The sequence below is a fragment of the Rhinolophus ferrumequinum genome, chromosome 21 (genome assembly GCF_004115265.2).
Source record: "Rhinolophus ferrumequinum isolate MPI-CBG mRhiFer1 chromosome 21, mRhiFer1_v1.p, whole genome shotgun sequence".
NCBI classification, from domain to species: Eukaryota; Metazoa; Chordata; class Mammalia; order Chiroptera; family Rhinolophidae; genus Rhinolophus; species Rhinolophus ferrumequinum.
The window spans coordinates 54,163,242-54,176,496 of NC_046304.1; the positions used below are offsets into that span (position 1 = coordinate 54,163,242).

Here is a 13,255-nt window from a genome sequence, read left to right on the forward strand (position 1 = left end):
GACCCTGAGCTGCTGGAAAGGCTGCTGTCGGGGAGGCACGGCAGCTGTCCTGTGCTTTGTTCCACAGCGGCAGCGGCACGCTGGTGTCCACAGTGTGAGGACGCTGACCACGGGCAGCTACTGCTCGGAAGAGCTTCCGCCCCCCACCCCCCCGATCTGTCTGGTCTCCATCGGTTTTCTCCTCAGCTCTCGTCGGTTTGTTCTTGGGTCATTTTTCTTTCCCATCTGCCCCCTCCTGCCTTTTGGTTGGTGACCCCAGGCTCTGTGATCCCCAGGGTCCATGGTGCTGCCCCATTAACGCTCCTGTGTGTAAACGCCCCCACCGCACGTGTCCCGCCAGGCAGGACCTGCCAGCGGACAGCGCGGGTGGGCGTCCTCGCCTCTGCTCCCCGTCTGCTGCGTTCATAACGCACTGTCCTTTTTGAAGGCTCACCGTGAGCCAGCTCTAAAGTTTGAAGAAAAAGAAAAATCTTTAAAAAACAAACAAAAAAACACCAAAAAAAACCAAAAAGCTGAAAAACAGGAAAAGGACATTTTTTTTCCTGAAAACAAAAACAGATATGCATGGACTCCGGTGTACGTACTGTTTTTTTCTGCATCTGACTTCCCCTGGCGCACGCTGGCATCTGTGTCAGGAGAGGGAACGTACCGGGGCCTCCAAGAGGCTCACGGCCCCATGGGCGCCCGTCCGAGGGCCGCACCCCGCTCAGGGCCTCCTGAGGAAGCTGGCCGCTCCTGTGAGGGAGGCCGTGGCCCTAGCCCTGCCCGCGCCTCCGGGCCGGGCTCCTGAGGGCTTCCTTCTGCGTGGACGCTGTTGGACGGTGTACAGAGACCAGAGCACAGGCGTCATTTTCAGGCGTGATGACATCATACAGTGCACTGGCAGGGAGGGAGTCAGGAGCAGGCACTGCCCGGCCGCACACGGACATTCCAAAGACCTCCAGAGACACCCCCCCTCCCACCCCACAGTCTGGAAATCGGCCCTTTAACCAGCTTGTGAGGGAGTCCAGGCCACCTGGCAGCACAGGGCACTGGTGTGGCCAGCCCCGGGAGGGCGGTGTCGGCACTCGGCCCACACGCCTGCTGCCCAGGGAGCAGGCAGCCCCTGCCCGTCCCCCCTAAACGCTCTCGTCTTTCTGTGTGTCTTGGTGACTTCAGAAAGAGACACGCTGGATTCAGTGGTTACTGGCACTGCCTCTTCATGCCCTGAACCTGGGAAATGAGCAGGGGGGCAGCCCCCGAAGCTATAGACGCCCCTTTTCTGATGTGATTTATTAAAACCCACCCGCCCGCGGACTAGGACATAGCTGGTGGTGCTTGTGAGAGAAGGAGCGCAAGACACAGACAGACCTGTTTTATATTTAAGGAGAAAACAAAGCCAGAATGTGGACCTCTGTCAAAGGAGTTTTCTGTGCTGCTGTTCTCATTTTGGTAACAGATCTCAAATCCAGGGGATTCCATGCTCAGTGGATGAATGTAGACACGAAGATGTAAAGTGCTGAAGATATTTTTCCTGTTTCCTTTCCTCTTTTTGTTTTTAATCTGAATTGTACCCTGTGCCGCAGTTGTTTGAATAAAAGTTTTATTTATTGCACCGAGCTGGGTGTGGCGCCTGCTTCCCGCCCCTGCATGTACCCCGGCGTGCACGCAGCACCTGCCCACACTGCGCTCTGAGGGGCGCCTGCTGCGGCCCCCGCCTGGGTGGAGCCAGAGAGTCAGCTCTGCCCTGTGGCTGGTGTCCCCTCAGAGTCCTCAGGCCCCACTGCCACCCACACCTGCACCAACAGCCTTGTGTTTCTTTGCAGCACTGATGTGGAAGTGGCCAGATTTTGAGCTGCCCGTCTAGAGTTAGTAAGTGCCCAGTTTACTTGTGCTGGTTAGTCTGCGTTTGCAGCGGCTCTGGAGCCCCTCTGGCCTCAGCTCGGCAGGCACGGTGGGGCCCGAGGGTCAGCCAGCCCGCTTTGCTCGGGACTGCTGGCCTTTGCTTCCCCTGGATCGCTCCTGGAACTCACGGATTTCCTTTTTCGGGAAGCTTGTGGGGCTGACCCGCCACTCCGCTCGCCGCCCTCCACGGCACCCCCCTCCACTGCTGGGTGTGGGTCTGGCCTGGCCGTCTTTCTGGGTTTCTGTCCTGCCTCTGCTGGGCGCTTCGGCCACAATCAGGGTGGAACCAGTGATCAGCTCCTCTGGCTGAGTGTCCCTTCGGACCAGCCTGTGGGGGGAAAGGCGGGGGGGGGGGGTCTGAGCCCTGCCAGGCCAGCTCTTGGGTTGCAGCCCCAAAGGGCCTGGGGAGACCAGGGTGGGACCTGGGGGCAGCTCCACAGCTGTGCCAGGTGAGTGCCGCAGCCACATCTGTGCGGGGGCAGGTGGACGCAGCTCCTTGGCTGCCTGTTCTGCCTGGCTCGTCGGGCCTCTGCCCCGTGTGGCTCCAAGAGTCTGTGCCAGACTCTCCAGACCAGGCCCTCGGCTGCCACACCCAGGTGCCCTCGCCAGCCTCTGAACTCCTCCTGGTGACGGTCCCTTCCGTCCTCGGAAAGCAAGCTCTGGCAGCCAGCAGATGAGAGAGCCCAGCGCTGCTGCCATGCGCCCCCACCCCCACCTAATCACAGAGGTTACCCTGTGCAGCTGGTGCCGTGATACTTTATAAAGGACAGTGATCACCACTCCACTGGGCATTTGGGTGCTGCCACCCTCCCTGCGGGCAGCCAGACCACCCCAGCCAATCTAGGCACTCGCTCTGTCCCTCCTTTGTGTTGTGAGTTGCAGTGTGAGTTCTGGAAAGTTCTGGAGAAAAATGCTCCTGAAGCCTGGGAACAGGGTAAACGCGCCTCGTCCCTGGCTCAGCAGCAGCCGACCCTGGGCCACTCCCCTCGTGCCTCTAGGTTCCTCTCTGAGGGGCCTGCATCTCCCACCTGAGCTGTGCAGGCTCCACCTGTGCTGCCCCTGTGGTTCCCTCCGAGCTGTCCTCGCCACTGGAGGTGCCAGAAGGACTGAAGCCTTGGGGACCACATCACTTGCTCTATTGTAGACCTGGGCGCAGAGGGCACCTCAGCCCAGGAGCACGCAGCACGCGCTGCCAGCCAGTTTCCCACCACACAAGCACCTGGCTCGATAATTCAACTGGGGGTGCAGTGTCCAAAGCCACATCTGGTTGGTTGAGGGACCCTGCCCAGCTTTGCCCGAGTTTTTGCCAGGAATGGAGGGCTGAGGATGAGAATGACTCCATTCCAGAAGGGCCGACATTCTGAAGCTGTGGAAGAACCATTTAGGTTTGAGGACAAGAAAGTTCAAGAGAAAGTGGACACCTCTGCACCAATCACCCTCTTGGCTCCCTCTGTGCTCCGGACTCAGCGCAAGAAGGAAGCCGCATGTACAGACATGACTGTTCTGGGAACTACTGTTTCTTGTTCACGTAGTGGACGCAGAGAGTCGTCACAGAGGATCCCCTCATGCCTGCAGCCATGTGCCTTTCATGAGACTGGAATTGAAAGCTGCCCGACTGCAGGGGTTGGTGGAGGCGTGGGCCGCCCGTGCTGCGGTGTCCCTGAGGGCTGCCCATGCAGCACTGCAGTGCCTTGAAGTCCGTGCCCACCGTCCTCCCGGGGAGGGTCCAGCTCGTGCCTCCTTAGCCCCTGTGGGGACTTCAGGCCTGCTCTGCGCCGTAAGTGGAAATCCATTCTCTGTGTAACACCGCCGCCGGTCACACCCCTTCCTGCTCAGGACTCCCTGACGGGGGGCTATCAGTGAGGGACAGAGCTGTGCCCTCGGAGCCCCCACCAGCGAGAAGAGCCTGGACAGTCCCCGACTTGAAGGCACTCTGCTCTGGGCGCCATGCTCTGTGCCGGCACCAGGCAAGCTTGTCTTGTGTGTTGGTTTGTCGTCAATCATCCACCAACAGTGCTGCTGGCAGGAAACCTGGCCTGGCGCCTGCTCCTGGCAGTGACCCGTGTCCGCAGGACAGGAGACTCTGCAGAGGACCTTGGGTCCCAGTCTTCTCTGTTTTGTCACCTCTGTTGACCTCAGCCGCCACCTGGGGTCACACAGGCGCCCTCTCCAGGGTAGCTCGTAAGGCTGTTCTTTCACAGAAGAAAGAACGTTCCAGAAAGTATAAGTACCTGAGGCGGCTGTGCCCTTCCTCTGGTGCTGAGGGTGGGAGTGTCCTGCCCACTGGGGTCTCTGGCCTCGGCTCCCAGGGGCTGTGGGAGAGTGGTTCTGGCAGCCTGGACTGTTTGCAGCTGCCGCCCAATCCCTCAGAACCTGCCATGTGGACCAGTGCACTCCACGGCCCCCATTTGGGGGAGGAGACAAGGAGAGTTGGGTCAGTGGCCAGACACCCTCAGGGTGAGGCCCTTCTGGCCCTGCAGCTCCCTCTGCGGCCCCGGCTGACGATGCCGTTTACCAGTGACCCTTTCTGATGAGAATTCCGGTGTGTCAGGCAGGAGCACGGTGTGGCTGCCCAAACCGGCCACTCTGCCCGGGCTGTGCTCAGCACAGGAGCCCCCTTCTCTGGGTGCAGGGTCTGCACCCCTTCCTCCGCTCGGTCCCCGAATCTAGGTGGACAAACCTGCCCCGTTTCCAGAGCCCAGGACCTCCCGCTTGACCCTGACTGGGGACAGCCGAGGGCACAGAGGCCTGCTCCAGAACTGCTGTCTAGTTGAGGCGGCAGCCAGGGCACAGACGTAGATGTCACTGATCATGGTAGACCTGGCCTTGGGAACCTCCAGGTGGCCACTGCTTGTGGCCGGCTTGGCTGAAGCTCGTCTGCACAGATCAGAGCCAAAGAGAGGCCCCAAGTGCGCAGAGCCTGAGACCCCACACGGGCCAGAAGCAGCCTTTCATCCCGGGCCGTGGAGCTCTGAACCAGGAGGTGTCAGTAATCGACTCTCAGATGTCATCTTGGAGACACAGAAGCCGTATTTGATGATCAGCTTCTTCCAGTAGTTTATCCTTTTAAAAACTCGGGCCAAAGTGTCTCAGCATTTTAGAAAACACCAAGTCCTCAGGAAAGCACAGGGCAGCCTCCACCCCACGTGCTCTCCTCCTGGGCACTGGACGGAGCGCCTGCCCGCCCACTCAGCTCCTGTGGACACCGGCCCAGCTGTGCCAGAGGCGCCTCCTGCCCAGGTAACGGCTCCAGAGCCAAGCGCTTCGCCAGGAGTGTGGTCCTGTCCATGCCGAGCCCTCTGTGTCCCACGTGCCATTGTGCTGTCACCCCTGGGGCTGCCTGACGTTCCCCGGCGTGTTGTCCTGTGTCGTCCCCACATGGCAGGGACTCTGAGAACAGGCTTCTGTGAGGGCCAGGCACTGGCCCCTCGTGCTCATCTCGTTCCATCTCAGCCTCCTGTCTGGCCAGTCCGTCTGTCCATCAGCCGTGGCCTCGGACATACAAGGGAGAGTGTGGCTCCCCTGGGGTGACGGGTGGCCGACCCCTCACCGAGGAGGTGGCAGCCCCTCTGCAGGGGGCCATGGGCATCCCCCCTGCCAGCCCCGTTGCTGCGAGTGTGCGTGCGCCTTGTGTCTGTCGTGTTAGCGTGGAGCGGGCCAAGGCCGCCCCCGGGATGCATGGGCCGGGCTGTGTGGGCTGCTGAGCTGTCCATGTGTGTCAAAAGGCATGTCCTTGCAGACGGGCTCAGCTCCTGCTCCGGGGCGGACAGCAGCTGGGCCATTTGGCCTTGTGGTGGCTCCCTTCCCCAGACTCGGATTCAGGCCCACTGGGGACTGGGAAAGAGCTGGCTTCCCGCCCCAAGGCAGATGTGGAGGGGCAGTGGGGCTCCTACCCCCTCCCGTCCACCTTGCCAGGGAGGGTTGGCGGTTCCACGTGGGGGTAGCAGAAAGCGGTGCATTGGGGGTCAGCTGGCCTTGCAGGTGCTGCCCCTCCCTCTTTCTCCCAGCAGCCTCTGTTGCCCACCTGCGCTGAGCCCAGAGGCTGGGCCCTCGGGGTCCTGGATGGCGCCATGTGCACGGCTGGTGGCAGAGCAGCCCTGGCACACTGTAACTGTTCCCTTCTCTCGTCTCCTCAGGAATCCCTTCACCAGCGTCCACCTGAGGCCGACAGTGACCAATGACAGGTCTGCCCCCCTCCTCAGCTGACAACACATCTGCACCCACTCCCCGCCGGGCCCTTCCTCCCCCACGCCACATGTAAGCTCTTTTGTTACAGTCTGCACAGCCCCCTTTAGAGAATGTTCTCCTTCCATACCCTGCACCTGCCGACGCTGCCCCCACCTCAGTGTGGCCTGGGCTGGACCCTGGCTGTTCCTGCGGACAAGGCATCTTGGGGCCATGGCCGAGGAGAACACAAGGGGGCTGGCTGGAGCCGGGACCTGCTGGGTGGGCCGGGGGTCGTGGAGCCCAGCGGGAGCAGGAGGGGCATTGTCAGCTGTGGCTGGAAGGGGTGCCCAGCTCCCACGCTACGCGTAGCTCCTAAGTGCCTGGTCAATAAACAGACTGTCCCACCTATGCCCAGCTGTGATGTGTCAGCCTTCGGGTAGGAGGCCTGGGGTGCCGGAGGGGGCCCTGCCATCCTTCTTTGGAAGAAAATGAATTTATGAAGAGCAGTTAACTTCCTGGCAGGCCCTTGGTTGGGGCTCTGCAGGGCCTCCCCACTCCTGCTAGCAGTTTTGGGGGGCTTCTCCATCCCAGTTCCTCCCTGCTCAAGCCCCATTTGCATCCAGAACTGGCTGCTGGGGCCCCCAGCTCTCCTCTCGGGGTAGATGGTAGGAGCTGTGGCCTGGGCCTCTGAGCTGTGTGCCATTGGTGGGGGAGGGGTTCCTGTCACGGGATTCCTGGGTGGGCCGCACCTCAGCTACTTCCATATTTTAGCTGAAATACCCGATTTCAGAAACTCTATTATTGGATCGGTGCTATTTGATATTTGTGGCTGAAATACAGCCCTGGTGACCAGTGTTGGTGACAGCAGTCTGCACCTGGGGAGACGGTCCAGGCAGCGCTCACTCCTCCCAGACCCTCCAAGGAGGGGTCCTGGAACCCTGAGCTGCCTGCAGCCTGCCCGTGCCCCAGGACAGAAGCAGAGGGCAGGAGCAGGGGGTCCCGGCGGGCACACAGGCCTGTCAGCTCACAGAAGCTGGCGAGGGGCCCTGTGGGGAGACGGGGATGTCGGGCAGATGCTTGGGTGGGGTGCACAGAAGCCCCAACTCTGCAGAGCGCTCCTGCCTCCCAGCTCACCAGTGCCCCCTTGGGCTGAGGGCCTCCTGAAGGACGCGGGGAAGGGCTTCTGGAGAGGTCTGTGGCCCCTCCTCACCCTCACCTAGGCAGGGCTAAGAACAGGGCAGGAAGACGGGGCTGCAGGGATCAGTCCCCCTCTACTCTGGGCAGACTCCACCTGGGCACATTATGACCCAGGTCACTGTCCCTTCACCAAGGTGTTCCAGGGACAGTGGGGAAAGGGTCAGCCTCCCTCCTGCAACCCCACCCTCTGCCCCGCGGTCAGGAGGGACTGTGCCCCCAAGACAGAGCTGGCAGCTGGGTCTCCACCCCAGCACAGCCATGCCCCCTCTTGCCCAAGGCTCTATCTGCAAACCCCGAAAGAAAACACACGCTGGGCGTGAAGGCTTTTTTGTCTTAGCTTGATTTCTCTTAAAAAAACAAAGAACAAGAAAATCATTGCACCAGCATCCTAAGCCTCAAACTAATAAGAAACAAAAACACAAACCCAAATGAGTCCCCACCCACACTCCCAAAGCAACAATAAACTTACATCTCTTTGGCAACAGTAACTGAAGATCGTCCCATTTCCATTTGCTCTGACAATAGCGGTTACAAAAATATCCCCTGTGCTGCTCCCTGCCCCCACCCCCTCCCAGCTCCACCCCTTCCCAAGTCCCCTTCCCTGCTGGCAGGCGCCCTGACATTGACCATGGGGGCAGCCCCCACTCTCCTTTGGCAGCTGGGCCACGCTGGGCAGTGCCCTGCAGAGGGCTGCTGCCCACACCAGCCAGCAGCGGGCACCTCTAGAACGGGGCTGTGTCAGCAGGGGTGTGGCCTGAAAGCCCCCCACCTTTCGTGCTGCCCACCTTGGCTCCAGCAGCGCCACCCAGGCAGGAGCCGCCCCAGACCCCAGGGGGAAGGAAAGCTTCTGGGTCTAGCTGAGTCAGTAAGGGAAATACAGCCACAGACTTTGAGGTAAGGGTGGTGGGGCCCCCGAGCCTGGGGTCTTCTTCTCGCACTGAGCAAACCCAGAACAAGGCGGAAGGAGCCAAGGGGGCAGGGAGAGGCCTGTGCCCATTCTCTCGCCCGGGATAGGGACACAGCATTCTGCAGTGCAACACGGGACCCAGTGGGCAGGGCGTGGGAGCCCCTCCAGCCACGAGCAGGTCCCCTGGCCTCAGGCCAAGCAGTCTGATAGCAGTGGCCAGGGCAGAGGGAGCAGCTGCGTGGTGAGATGCCACTAGGCCTGGGGCATAGCAGCAGACCCGAGTGTCCAGGATGAATCCTGCCCCCAGGGCAGCAACCGAGCTGGCGTGCATGGCTGCTCCTGTCCAGGGCACTGCGTGGGGCATCAAGGTGCTGGAAGCTGCTGCTGACCACCGCCAGAACCATACTCCGCTCACTCTCGGTTACCATCCTTGCTGCTGCCTGGAGCAGGACGGGCAGAGGCTCCAGAGGGGGAACACCTGGGCCTCAAGCTTCTTTACAGCTGCTCCCAGCACCTCCTGCCGGGCCTGGCAAACAGGTGCCACATGAGTGTTAGGGCAGATGCCTGGGATTGCTAGAGCCCCTCCCCCAGGACTCCCACCTGGCCTCAATCCCGGCCTAGGGCCACTGACCAGCCAGGGCTGCAGCAGCTCTGCCTGGTGGGCGCTAGGCCACTTCTCCCGCTGCATCACCAGGGCCTGGGCCCAGGCCAGGGTCTGTCCTCTGGGCCCAACAAAGCTCAACGTGCCCTCTGAGTCCTCCTCTCACAGGTGGGGAAAGTGAGGCCTAGACAGGACCTGGCTGGCCAAGGTCACACACACGCCTCCTGGAGACCTTCTCGTGTATTCAGACGTCCATTCAGGACACACTGTGCCAGGGACAGACCAAGGGTAGCAGGGAAGAGGCTGGGTCGGCCTGGGGGACGAGATGACCAGGAGGCATCTGGGGGGGGCTCTCAGGGAAGCTGAGCAGACTCGAAAGAACTGGGGAGGTGGGGGACACCCAACCTGGTCTGAGGCTGACAGGTGTGCAGCATGGAGGGAGGGGTGAGCTCAGACCCGAGGAGGGCCCTACCAGGCACCTCAGCCACCACCACTGGTGCCACTGGGCAAGGGCCATCAGATCTGAGATGTGCGGGGGGGACCTGAGCCAGCAGGGAGCAGGAGGGTGCGGACAGTGGATGAGGCAGACCAGCAGGGGCTGGGACAGTTTGGGGAGGCTACGGTCAGGCAGAGAGCAGGGTGAGGGGTCTTCAGTGTGCAGCCTGGGCCTCTGGAGGACCGAGAAGAGGGTGAGACCTGATGACCAGGCAGCATCCAGTCTCAGCCCAGAAGACAGGGAGGCAAAGCCTTGACCAAGGTGGCCAGGACAGACAGGCCTGGCGTGACCCGACCTCTCCCAGCCTCAGTTTCCCCATCTGAAAACAACTTGCACAGAAGACTAGAAATAACGCAGGGCCTGGGCACCCAGCAGGTGCCCCTCCCGGCCACCCACTCCATTATCCCGATGTGGTGTTCCCTCCCGCCAGTTCTGCCGCAGCCTCACCTCCCACGGACCCGGCGTCCGAGTCGGAGACGTGCGTGATAGAGAAGCGGGACGCGGGTGCAGGCGAGACGGTGAAGCGCGAGAAGTGGCGGGGCGCGGCCGCCTTGGAGGGCGCGGTGGGGGTGGCCAGGGCGGGCTGCTGGGACGGCGTCAGCGGCAAGCCGTCGTCCCACTCGAATCGTCGGCCTGCAAACCGCTGGGTGGTCACTCGCGGCTGATGACGGGGGCCGGCCCACCCCGTGACGTCACAGGCCCCGCCCGCCCAGGAAATCGTAGCGTCCCGGTCCCGCCCCTGCAAGCCCCGCCCGCTACACGTAGCCCCGCCCTCAGCTCACCCGGTTCCACCGCGAAGCCGTCGGGAGACCCTTCAGCGTGTCGCGGCCGGCAGGGGACGCTGGGGGAGCTGGGGCTGCCTGCCAGGAGCGCGGGGGGCGACTCCTTGGCGCCCGGGAAGGGTTCCCCAAGCTCCCGGGTGGGGCTTTCCTGGAGGGGCAGAGCAGCACGTGACTCCGGCGGCCAGTAGCGGCCACTCCCACCGCTTTCAGTCCCGCCAGGTACCCTCACCCGCGCGCAGGGCCCAGGGCGGCCGCACACCTGGTCGAAGAGGTAGACGGTAACGTCGTCGAAGAAGGACACAGCTTTCTTCTTACGCTCCAGGTCCTCGCAGAAGGCCTGGGACAGCAGGCTGGGCATCTTGAGCAGGCTGCGCAGGTTGCGCGCGCTCTGACTCTCCGCCACCACCACGGGCACGGGCGGCGCCTCTTCCTCGCTCTCCTCGCTCGGCTCCTGGACGCTGTAGCAGCGGAGCTCCTCGTCCGACTCTTCGCTGTCCTCGCTGTCGTCCTCGTCGTCCTCCTGCCGGCCCTCCGGGGCTGTGGGGAGTCCTGGCAGGGCCAGGCAGAGTGGGGATCTGGGGGTGCCCGGGCCCCCTGTCCGTTCCTGCAGGGCTGACAGCAGTCCCTGGGCCTCCTGGAGCTCAGGGCGGTGGCTCTCTGAGTTCGGTGGGACCGGGGTCAGCAGGAAAGTCTTGGAACGCCCGGGCCTGGGCACTGGAGGCACCTGGGCTGGGCCTTGGGGCCAGAGAGGCTCTGGCCTGGGGCCTGTGGAGCAGGCGCGTGGCTCAAGGGAAGAGTCCTCACACAATGGCAGTGGTGGCACCTCCCTGGGGCCCGGGCTCTGTGCCTCTCCAGACACCCCAGACTCAGAGGAGGGCTGTACAGGCTGAAGCCCAGAGCTCTGCCCGCTCTCCAGATCCAGCTCTGGCCCAGGGGCCGGGACACCGCCTCCTCTCTTTTCTGGGCCCACAGGGGTCTCAGGCTCCGTGTCCAGGTCGGAGAAGTAGGCTGAGTCACGGTAGGGGTTCTTCTCGCTGAAGCTGCTGAGGGAGGCGGAGAGCTGAGACTCGGCCCCAGGGCTCTCACTCTCTGAGGCCAGCTCTCCGAAAACTTCTGGCTCACATGGTTCGTGCGTCTCCTTGAGCACAAACTCAGGGGACTCGTAGTTCTCTGTGTCATAGCCGCTGTCCAGGGCTCGGGGCTGCCCTCCAGAGGTGCCAACCACTGATGGGCTGAAGACCTCACAGCCACCATCGCTAGCTGAGGATGGGATGTCCAGTGAGTCCAGGGAGTCGGGGGTTCCCACCTGCTTCTGCAGGGAGCGGAAGGCTGGCATCACGTCCAGCTTCTCGGCCTGCAGGCCATCACTGGACAAGTCGGTGAAAACACCTGAAGTGGCCTCTGTGGTGTCCTCATCCTCACTGCCTTGCGCCTCCAGCTCCAGGAAGCTGCTGCCGCTGTCCAGGGTTTGGGCTACCTCCTTGGCAGTTGCCCAGCTGCTGGCAGGTGTGGGCAAGGCAGGCAGGGCGGTGGGAGCACTGGCCTCCTCAGTGGGAAGCGGGGCTCCCTCTTGGGATGGGGATGGGATGGATGGAAGGGGCAGTTGGGGTCCAGCAGAGCCCTCAGCCTCCTCCAGAAGCCTGGGCTGTGTCTGGGGGCTGTTGCCCCCACTTACGGCTGCCTCTGTCCAGGGGGATGTGACCAGGCTGGTGGCAGGTGCTAGGCCCTCAGCAGGACACAGATGGGGGAGACCAAGGCAGAGACCCGGCTTCTGGCCGAAGGAGGCCCCCTCTGGCCCAAGGAGAGGCTCTCTGGGGTCCTCTGGGGCCAGAGGGTGGCCCAGCTCAGGGACAGCCCGTAGAGTCTGCTTCCTGCCGGGGCAGCCGTCCATGTAGCCGCCTGCGTAGCCTGGATCCCAGGACTCCGGTGCTCGGCTGCCACTGTTATTGTTGGCAGACATGTTGGAGCTCCAGTGTCTCTGCTGGGCAGCCCTGCGAGCCTCAGCCTCCCCTGGCTCCTCCTCCTTGCCCAGGGACCGCTGGGCCCCTGAAGTCCCAGAGGGGGATGTGCCCAACGGGTCCTCAAAGAAGGGAGGGCAGAAGGTGGCCACACCCCAGGCAGTGTCCTCCAGTCCGGGTTCTGCCAGCATCAGGGCCTTGGGAGAGGGAGGGCGCGCGAGGCGGGGCGGATCCTGAGTGACACTCCTGCATGGGTAGTGGTCGCAGTGGCCCCAGGGGCTGGTGGTGGTGGGTGGCGCCTGGCCCAGCAGTGGCTCCATAGCCAGCGAGGTGATCGCGCTGCCGTCAGAGTCCTCATTGCGGTCGCTGCCCTGGGAGGTCAGGGCTGCGGCAAGGGGACTGGGGGCGCAGCCGGCGCAGTCCAGGTCGTGGCCCGCGACGGGCGCGGGCTCCTCCAGGCGGATGAAGTACTCGCTACCCACCGAGGGGCTGTGCGCACTGAGTACCGGCACCACGCCAGGGGGCGCGCCGTCGGGGGCGCAGAGCTCCTGCAGGTGCGCAGTGTGGCCCGGGCTCGGCGCGCCCCCCGGCGGCGGGAAGGCCTCCGCACCGCGGCCCGCCTCCCATTTGTACTCGAAGTTGAGTCCGCGACTCGTCTCGGTCACCGTCAGCACGTCGTCGCAGTCCGCGTGGAAGCTGTCGCCCGTGAACTGCTCCAGCAATGGGAAGGACGAGGCGGCGGCAAGCTCGCCCGCGCCCCCCAGTGCCAGGCAGGCCGCCCCCGGCCCGGGCCCTGGGCCACCCCCACCTGGCCGCAGCGAGCGCCAGCGCAGCTCGAACTCCTCCTCCGCCTCGGTGGTGCCCTTGGCGCACAGGTAGGACAGCAGCAGGTGCACCTCCTCCGCCGTGGGGCGCTGCTCGGGCTGCAGCCAGCAGAACTGCATCACCTCATACCTGCGGGGAGGGAGGTGGTGGCTCAGTCCCGCCCACCGGCAGGGCCCCACCCCCAGACCCCCAGTCCCTTTAGGGATGAGCCCGTCTGCCCTCAACATGAGAGTGTGGGGTCCCCTCCTCACACTCAAAATCCCTCGAGGCCAGTTTAAAGGAATCTCCTCCTTAAGGAAAGGAGACCCCAAATCTGCGGTGGGCTCAGCGGTTTGGGAGCCAGTAATGGGTGGAGCATTTTTCCTTGAAGTCACCCTGCCCTGCCTGCAGGCGAGTTTGTGCTTTAGGTAAGGCCAGTGTCCTTTGGACACAGGGTGG

At 63.1% G+C, this 13,255-nt stretch overlaps 2 protein-coding genes across 12 annotated transcripts in view; one reads left to right on the top strand and one right to left on the bottom strand.

The window, feature by feature from the left end:
• BAIAP2 (BAR/IMD domain containing adaptor protein 2) overlaps positions 1 to 6,472 on the top strand; it is a 65,654-nt gene extending 59,182 nt beyond the window's left edge. The window contains exons 14-15 of one of the 4 annotated variants that reach the window (XM_033090178.1): positions 1,806 to 1,851; positions 6,021 to 6,470. In XM_033090178.1, coding sequence (XP_032946069.1) covers positions 1,806 to 1,833 — 28 coding nt within the window. In that variant the 3' untranslated portion in view covers positions 1,834 to 1,851; positions 6,021 to 6,470. Of the gene's footprint in view, positions 1 to 67; positions 489 to 1,805; positions 1,852 to 6,020 lie in introns of those variants that run through there. The other 3 variants (XM_033090176.1, XM_033090177.1, XM_033090179.1) reach the window with 3 other exon arrangements.
• Positions 6,473 to 7,554: 1,082 nt separating this feature from the next.
• AATK (apoptosis associated tyrosine kinase) overlaps positions 7,555 to 13,255 on the bottom strand; it is a 34,067-nt gene continuing 28,366 nt past the window's right edge. For all 8 annotated transcript variants that reach the window (XM_033090180.1, XM_033090182.1, XM_033090183.1 and 5 more), the window contains 4 exons: positions 10,294 to 12,946; positions 10,035 to 10,182; positions 9,700 to 9,885; positions 7,555 to 8,681 (listed from right to left, as the gene is read on the bottom strand). In XM_033090180.1, the coding sequence (XP_032946071.1) occupies positions 8,641 to 8,681; positions 9,700 to 9,885; positions 10,035 to 10,182; positions 10,294 to 12,946 (3,028 nt within the window). In that variant the 3' untranslated portion in view covers positions 7,555 to 8,640. The remainder of the gene's footprint in view (positions 8,682 to 9,699; positions 9,886 to 10,034; positions 10,183 to 10,293; positions 12,947 to 13,255) is intronic.